We start from the raw sequence: 9,176 nt of genomic DNA, 5'->3' as shown, positions 1-9,176 counted from the left end.
AGTTTTAAATCGACTGAAGCGGAAATGTGAGTTCAAATTAGACACGAGTTGACGTCAACACAACCCAATTAAAATAACGTTTGCGACTCAAAAGGTTTATCAGAATCAGTTTATTAGAACCATGTTGCAATTATGCGTTTAATTAAACGTTGGGAATTACTTTCAAGAGTGTACATTTGTTTTTGCACTCCTTCTCATTAAGTTTCCCGTCACAACATTCTCGTCGCCTCGCAGCACAGTTTGCATTAGTTCACAGTAAAGTTTGTATCCGCTTGCAATAAGGTGTGATCCGAACAGTTGGTGTGTTGGCTCAGACACTCGGTCGGCACGAATCGAAGCACAGACGAGTGACAACAGTGACAACATGTCGTCCTATGGCTGCAGCCACAGCAGAGGGTGACCATTAGCTTAGCTTCTGGTCGTACCAAGAAGTCTGTGACGATTCAGGTCATGGTTATTCTGGTAGATTACTCGTAGCAACTGGACTTGCTAGAGTTCCTTGAAGACGTTCCACCTCTCATCCAAGAGGCTTCATCAGTTCTGACTGACTAGTTGGGAGTTCCAGATACATCCTTAAGGAGTCATGAACAACTTGAGTTTCGGTTTCAGTTGGGGGTTTGTTGCTCCTCCTCCTCGACTCCTCCCCCTAACGACTCACATAACGAGAGGGGGAGGAGCAACAAACCCCCAATTCAAACCGAAACTCAAGTTGTTAATGGCTCCTTAAGGATATAAGTATGTGGAACTCCCAACTAGTCAGTCAGAGCTGATGAAGCCTCTTGGATGAGAGGTGGAACATCTTCAAGGAACTCAAGCAAGTCCAGTTGCTGCGATTAATCTACGAGAAACCAGGAAGCTGCAGGAGGCAAATGCCTGCCAGTTTTTAACAAAGCAAGGCCGTGTTTTATCATTTAAAATTAGCATATGGTTGCCTTAAACGTTTTTGAAAAGGGAGCTGTTTCTAAAACACAGAAATATTTGGTTCGATGCTGTAAACCCACGCAGCTCTGACCGTATAAATGTCTTTGACTTTAGATTATGTTGCCCCACAGCCCAGTATGGAGTAATAAGAGAGAAGCGATGGGACGGAGACAAAGGGCAGAAAGAAAAAGTAGCCACGGACAGAAATAGACAGACGGGGGAAGAGAAAGTGAGACACCAAAAGGCACTGACAGGGTGGAAAAAAAAAAGTCCTCCTTCCTATATCTCCTGTTCTCTATTATTCATGAGTCGAAGAAGCAGTGGAGGGGAAGGAGGAGAAGGGAGTGTAGCTTTGTGTCCTACCCTCTTCTATAGGACCCTCTGAATCCACTACCTGCCTCCTGTCTCTTCAGCCGTTTCTCCTTCTCGCTGACAGTCCTTTATTTCTATAGTTTTTATTTGAATATGTTTATTTTAAAGTCAAACAGCAGATTCAGATGGTTGATAAAGATGATAATTAACACGTCTGTTGTGATGTCTGTGTTGGGGAGACGTGACATTAATGACACCTTTATGCACAAATAGGATGCAAATCGTTAAATTTTTCAAAAGACTGTTGTTCGTATCTAAAGACAGGAAGCTCAAGACACCACTTACTGCTGAGAAAGGCTCCGTTTCAAGGCTGTACTTTTAGTTTGCTGCATTGTAAATATCAGTAAAACTTTGAAAGCGACTTTGAGTTTCTGCTCCTTCAACCCTGTCGGGAACACCGTCGCTGCTGAAGGTCACTGTTTAGTAGTTTTACTCGCGTATCCTGGAGGCGAGTGCTGCTCAAGAGGGCTGAAAAAAACGAATTTTGTGGTCAGAGATTGACAAGACGGTCTTAGGAGACCTGGACCAGGACTGTTTTCTTAATCCCATTCCCACCCGAACACTCTTAGCCTTCACAGTTCTCAGTCTTTCCTCGTCCTGCAGCGAAAAATGTTTAACCGTGTCGTGTTAATAAAGATCTGTCGTCATTGACCCATGACGTTACAATGCCGTTCCTTCATCTTTGAAGAACAGCCTGCTTTAACACATGAGCACGGCCCAGTTGTAAATACTTTGCACATCTGTCACAATGACGTCCGGTACTTTTCAGTTTCTGTCGACATCTGTGAAGTGTATCCACGTGACAGGCGTGTCTTATTTGGCTTTTTTTGTCTTAAAAACCTACTTTAATCTGCTTTTCATCTTAATTTTAAGACTCCATCCAGTCCGAAATCCCTCAATTTATTTTTTTATGACCCACTTTCACCTGCTGCAAAGTTAAACAGAACTAAAGCCCCTCTTGTGATGGTGTATGTTTGAATGCAATAGTGTAAATATTTTATCCTTTTCAGCACAAAATGTGATTGTAAATTCCCAGTATGTTGTATAAATAACATGTCTCTTAAAAGAGGTCATTTTATCTATTTTATTTGTTGTTGTTTTGTGGGCTTTCTTGTTTTTTTTGGGGGGATCACGAGTGTCCAGACTTGCCAAATGTCACATTGTCTTGTTTGTTTGTTTTGCTTTTGTATGAATGTTTTGTTGACTGTTTAGGGAAGGTAATCAGTTTCCAAATAAAAACAAGAAATTCTGCTTTTAGTCGTCAGATATGGCCGGTTTGTAGATGTTTTTATATGATTTACACGTAGTATTATGTGTCGTCGCTTCTGTTGTTGACAGTTTTAATGCAGAAAAGGAAAAACTTTACAGGTGGTTTTAGTTTGAGTGGTTCCTGAATCTGAAAGTTTGTGTAGATGAAGCTGTAGCTGCTCCTGTTTTCTGATGTTATTTGCTCAGGTCACGCTAAGATCGCTCACTCCCATGAGATTTACGTTGGGTCTCCAGTAGATTCCTCGAGTGCACTTGAGCCCAAAGTCCAGTATGTTTGATGAGTGTTAATGTTGAATCCATGCCCAGGTCTGCTTTGGAACAGGCCGTCCATTAAGTATAAAAGCCAGCTGTACTAAAATCAGGAAGTGTCTTCTCCAGCTGTTGAGTTTGTAATGTCAACATCACTTGACTGTCTGTCGCTTCCATTTTACATCATGAGTATAATAAAGCTCTGCGCTGCACCTGCTGTCTCCTCAGATATCTTAATACATGTGCAGCTTCTGACACTCACGTCCACTTCATTGCACGACAAAGGAGGTCTGAAGACAGGAGGGAGTGTGTTGTGTGTCCAGTTCTTTGTCTGTTCGTCCAGTGGAGCGGTGCTTCATTGTGAGGCTCGCTGTAGGAACTGTATAAATCGGATTAGGAACACATTTTTACTGTACTGTACAAGAGGAGGGCGTAAGTGGATTCGGGTACAGAACGTTAATGTGATGTGAACAGTGGCCGGCAGGGAGTTTGAGTCACTTCTACTTGGACACGGTGTGGATTAATTGCACCTAATCTCTCTAAGAAACATTAGACTGAATTCCAGCTGAAAGGTGGAACAGTAATAGAAATTTAAAGTCTAGATTCTTGCTATTAGCTGAAAGATATTAAAAATGTGACAGAGTGGCGTCAGACTTAAAGGTAAATTCCTGCTTTCTACAGCTGGTAGATGGGGTTGTCCTCCAATTGCAAGGTTGGTGGTTCGATCCCCCGCCGTTGAAGTGTCCTTGGGCAAGACACTGAACCTGAAGCTGCTCCCAATGACAGGCAGCACCTTGCATGGCAGCTCTGTCACCACTGGTGTGTGAATGTGCAGTCCAGACCATTTACCATTTACTAAGGGTCCGTGCAGTTGCATTATCGAGTCACGACTGTAGTTGTTTTCAGACTTTGGAGGTGTTTTGATTTGTATCCCAAACAAAGTAGGAGGTTCTAATTTCTCTAGAACTGTGGCACCACGTAGCCCAGTAATAATTACATCAACACGGTGCTTCAGTTTAATCTGTACAAACTGCTATGATCTGGAGAAAATCACAGCCTTTTACAAACATTCACAGGAGCTTGTGGTTTTTTTGATATGAGGAGCTTGTGTACCTGTTGCAGTCTGCATAAAAGCATGTTCTCTATTTGTTTTAAAGTCTGCATTGGTCTGTGCACTGGATATGCAAAGTATAAATGGGCCCAGACCGACCATGAATGATATGTTCACGAACTAAATCTTTGCAAAAGTTCTTATCTGTTCTGCTGTTTTATTTCATTTCATTATTCACCGTGACATAACGCTCATGTTAGCTACCATCATGTTGGGGTTATTTTCCTTCTTTCTCTCCGGACCAATGAGCAGGAAGTGGCAAATCTGTCCTGCTGATATTATTTTCAGTCGGCGTGTTAGCGGTGTACAAAATGTATATTTAAGGAGATTTATTCATGTGAATCTCCTTCACACCCTGCGCTGCTGCTACATTTGTGATTTCTGTGACGATATTTCTGCAGCTATTTTTCTTCTCTGGATGTGAAACTAGAAGATTTTTATAATTGAACCTTTTTGTGGATTCACACGTGCACACACATTAAAAAAAACACCCGAGACGACCGAGCTTGTCTAAAAATCTTCTACTTTATTCAGTAAGATAAATGTTTTTTGTAAAACATTCAATAAAAAATGATCTATAATTTATTGCTCATTGTCATCTTTACACTAGGACTTTTGATCTGATGCATAATATTGATTCCAAAGCACTCTCACGAGGAATATGTTGCTAGATATTTTAGACAAGGTTTTTTTTTTATGCTGTCATCGTAATAGTAATAACGTACATACATACCTACGTTCAGATTATATAAAAACAAACCAAACAAAGTTACAGTAGCTGGACAGAAAATAAAAATAAAAATAAACAGACAGGGGACAAGGTGAACTCAGGAATCTTCTCATGTACTTTCTCGTGTAATTTGTTGCTTTTCCGGTGCTGTTAATAAAGTTTTACATCTCCTGTTGAAGAGAATTCAAAAGCTGCTATCGTGAAGCCGAGAAACTTTAGTTCTTTGTTTCGTGGAAGTCTCTCGTCATGCATTTATCATCAAATTACTCTCGAGTGTTACATAAAGTCTAATAACTGGGCTATATTTGAAAGCTGCTCTCCCGCGTCGGCGCGTGAGCTAGTTAGGAAGCGGCGTCGCTTCTAAATGAATGACGGGGATTCTGCATCGCCGACAGGTGAAGCGATCGCCGTTGATCGTCTCGTTGCAGTGTGATGTTTGCTGGGAAACTTTGGGCTTTTTCTGGGGATGTTACTTTGATATGGACCACCCAAGTAGACGCTGCTAGCCTCACCCTATGAAGGATCCATCGCCAAGACACCCTCAGACATCCTGTGTCCACGGCCCGATGGAGGCATAAGGACGTATACAGGTGGTTTTACTATTGTGGCAGCTCATCCCAAATCCACCGACTGTACCTTCGAGCACAGCGATTCAGATTAGAGGTTGTTATTTCACACCCGATATTCCCCAAACGCACTTTATCTATTTAATCTTTTCCCTCTCAGGCATCTTTTCCACGACGTTAATTCGCGGACAGTTCAAATTATGTTTAAAAAGGGAAAATTAAATGTTACAGCTACAGATAACGAAGCTAAAGTCACCTAAACACCGAGCCACGTCGAATAAAGTGTAATTAGATTCATTACAGTACTGAGATGATTTTGAGGCTCCCCTGTCCCGAGTCCTGTTTAGAGAATCCCACATCCTTGCCACTCCTCCTCCCCTCATACACATTCTCACTGAGCAGTGTGTGTGTGTGTGTGTTGTTTGTCTTGTTGATCTGCTCGGCCTCGGGCCCGCCTGCCTGTGTGTGTGTGTGTGTGTGTGTGTTTGTGTGCGATGCAGCTGCGTGTGCAACCCACATGGGAGCCTTAATGTCCAAATTTATTTCGAAAATATGCACGCATAAACACGCAATTACAGTCACATGCACGCACACCCGCAGGCCGGTCCCGAGGTCGGCGGTGATGTTTGAACCTCATGCCACGTATTTACATTCTCGTTTTTAAGGAAACTGTGTACAAAGGCAGTAGTAGTAGATGGTGATCTGGCAAGGTGTAGAAGTTTTTTTTTGTTGTTTTGTGTTTTTTGTCTTTCATTTCGCGGGGGTATGAGGAAGAGGGAGTGCAGACGTGGGAAACGAAAGGTGAGGGAGAGGTCTCATCAATAAATAAATAAATAAGTTAATAAGTTAAAGGGGTCTTGTCTGTACATGTGTGGTGAGAGATAATGTTGTGCGCACGGTTTTTCGTGTGTCGGTTTTCCATGTCGGCCGCGTACGTCGCGTTTGTGTGCGATCTTCGGGGGCTTGTAGCTAAGGAGGAGAAGGGAGCAGTAAACTCAAACCACCCCCTCCCTCCTGCCCTCCTGCCCTCCAGAGGCCCGGAGTTTCATTCTGCTCTGACAACACAAACAGAGCTGCCTAATGACACTGAAGCAGAACAACACTGGCTTGCAGATCTCAATGTGATAACCATGCTTGACGAGCAATTTAAAAAAAAGAAAAAAAAACTGCATGTGAAAACTGCAGAAGTCACATCGTAGCTGTGAAAAGCTTGTCGGGTTCATGCATGTTGTTTCTTACACGTCAAAGTTTGGTTTGTGTCACCGGCGGTACGTTTAGTCTGAGGGAGGGATTTTGTGAACGTTTCATTCTGATGCCTTCAGACGATGCATGTTCTTGATTTATCTCCTCGTCTTTAGCAGCTACTTCAGGATGCACACATTTACAGTATAACTAGGTCGCAGTTTGTAAATGCACCATAAGAACCTGTCACAATGCTCTGCACTCGAGGCATACATGCATTACAGCTGCCCCCACGTTGACCTCCATTTACGACACGCTCGCGGCACGTCAACAAAGAAAGACCCTCTCCTGTTGTAATCTTTCTGGCTCTTCTGTCAAGGCGGCGTCTCGCATTGTACTCGCGCTATACGTCTTAAAGCCGCCCGAAGCAAGTTCCCGTACAGTTTTCCAAACAAAGATTACAGTTCTGAGTGGACACAGATGGAGCACCAGAGCTTCGGCTATGCTATGCTAACATGCTACGTCGCTACGCCTTCTGTGCTGACACGGCTGTAGTTGTTTTGTGCGTCTTGGTGGGGTGGGCTAAGTTTACATGCATGCGAGTTTTCGGGAGGTTGTGCATAAATATTTTTCATCTCTGTCTTAGTGTTAGATGATAGCTAATGGTTAGCTAAGGTGTTGCGATGTGCTAACTATTCTTCTTGGCAGTTATGAAACAGCTTCAGGTGCGTTACCACCAGCGTTGGAGTGTGGTCAAAACTGATTTACATGTAGCTCAGGACACGCAAGACAGTTTGCAATCGGATTTGTGATGTAGCTATGCTAGCGGCATACTTTTCGCAAACACGCTAGCGAAACCTTTTCTTACTTAAAGGAAGCAAACGCACATGAAAGAATTTTTAAGATTCCGTCCCATCATAAAGCAGGTTTCTGTCATTAACCACAGCAGTCTGTGAGCCAACACAAATGAATTCGTTCAAGCGTATTTACTGAAAATAATCTCTATTTGATTACAAGTCACTATAGGCTAGTTTAATGTGAACATGGTGATGATGGCGCGCATAGACGCAGCGCCCCCTTCAGGAGACAATGAAAGTGAGCGTTTTGAGTGTCTTGTCTATCCCAGACGTTCAAAACTTGCGGCCGGAAGACTTTGCTGGGGGTCAGGACAGTGAACGGCGCTGGAATTGGGGCGATCGGTTGTGATTTGGACATGCTGCGCTAACGCGGTAACGTAGCTGTTTCATCAACCCCATACTTAGAGGTTGTACTACTTCTCAATCGACCCGATCATTTTTTTGTACCTCGCCGTTGGACAAAATTCCTCCCGCAGATCTCCAGTCAGCCTGGCAGTGAGAATGTGACTCTACAGTTTATCACAGCTCATTAACTCATGGAAGAAAACAGAAATTAAAAAAAAAAAAAAGAACTGCAGAGAGAAAGCTTGTGACTGGCAGCTGCATAAATAAGTCGTCGTATATTCATATAAAGACATGTAGTACAAGTATTGATCATCATATCATAATAATGATGCATTGCCGTGGCAGGAATAAACTTGCAGTGAGTGTGTGGCAGTCGTGGTGAAGTGTGTGTGTTGCCGTCAGTGTGTGTTTCTGTGCCCTTGCTGTGTGTGTGTGTGTGTGTGTTGGGGAGAGGTTGGGGGGATATCAGCTGTTGTACATTCAAGGTGAGAGGTTAGGAGGCGCCATCCTGCCACTGCCTTCAGAGGCCGGGCAGGGGGGAAGGAGGGAAGGAGGGTCTGGGGTCGGGTGGAGGGGCGTGTGTCGAAGTTGAACGGCAGGGTGGATGTCTTCTAGAGGAGGATGCATTTCCCTTTCTCCACCCATGGGTTGTTCTTCATCAGCTCCGGGTTGAGGAAGGGATCCTCCGGGACTCCATCCTCTATCCACTTCACCAAACTTTATATAGAGAGAGAAAGAGGGAGAGAGGCATTTTTTAAATTCCAGAGGATGATTAATACCATAATTTTTTTTCTTCCATACAAGGCAAGAAAGAAAGAGAGGGCACAAACTTGCACAGTAATATGTCATATGGCAGGTTTAGTTTGCTAGCATTAGCCACCAGGAGCTACGAGTCACACCAGATGAAGTGAAGCGCCACAGTGTGCTTCATTTCTCGGGACGCTAACATCATTTGTTCCAGGGAGAAAATGTTATTTACTCTGCGAGAGGTTACAGAGTCTCACTTTAAATTCAGTTAATCACCCGTGAACGGTACCTCGGCTCGACAACACGCTCCTTCTCCTATTTTTTAAGTAGTTTTTTTTTATATTCAGAAGGGTTTCAAACACACCAGAATACTTTTAACTACATTAAAAACAGCAGCAGTCAGAAGTCTACCACTGATGAAGCCTCAGATGAAGTGTTTCTTTTGAGTTTCCTTGATTGGCGCTCAATCCGCCGCCGCCGCCGAGACGGATAAAGAGAGAGCCGAGCGGAGCGACGGCTTTGTTTAGCGCTCAGATGTGGCTGCGACAGAAGCCTTCGAGACGGCGTTAGTCGACGTCACATCGCCACTTTATTGTTGTGGACTGATTAATGCTGTCATATCAAAAACAAAATCCCTGTTTATTTAATCATTGTTGTTAATGGTGTCAAAGTTTAGAATTACTCCAACACAAAACCTTGTTAAGATGCCTTTGCTTAATTGTGTTTTCCACATGTTTAATCAAGAGAGTCTTATCGACGTTTATCCTGCAGTGTTGATTGGCTGTTTATCACGACAGGAAGCCAATCGGATCATGTTGTGGGCGGGA

At 43.4% G+C, this 9,176-nt stretch overlaps 1 protein-coding gene across 1 annotated transcript in view; it reads right to left on the bottom strand.

Annotated features, from left to right (window-relative positions):
* Positions 1–4,428: 4,428 nt before the first annotated feature.
* Positions 4,429–9,176, bottom strand: part of LOC103370141 (guanine nucleotide-binding protein G(I)/G(S)/G(O) subunit gamma-13-like) — a 25,418-nt gene continuing 20,670 nt past the window's right edge. Inside the window, exon 3 of the mRNA XM_008299072.1 lies at positions 4,429–8,319. Coding sequence (XP_008297294.1) covers positions 8,214–8,319 — 106 coding nt within the window. The 3' untranslated portion in view covers positions 4,429–8,213. The remainder of the gene's footprint in view (positions 8,320–9,176) is intronic.

The sequence above is a fragment of the Stegastes partitus genome, unplaced genomic scaffold (assembly GCF_000690725.1).
Source record: "Stegastes partitus isolate 25-593 unplaced genomic scaffold, Stegastes_partitus-1.0.2 Scaffold1378, whole genome shotgun sequence".
NCBI lineage: Eukaryota > Metazoa > Chordata > Actinopteri > Pomacentridae > Stegastes > Stegastes partitus.
This window is presented reverse-complemented; position numbering and strand designations above follow the sequence as displayed.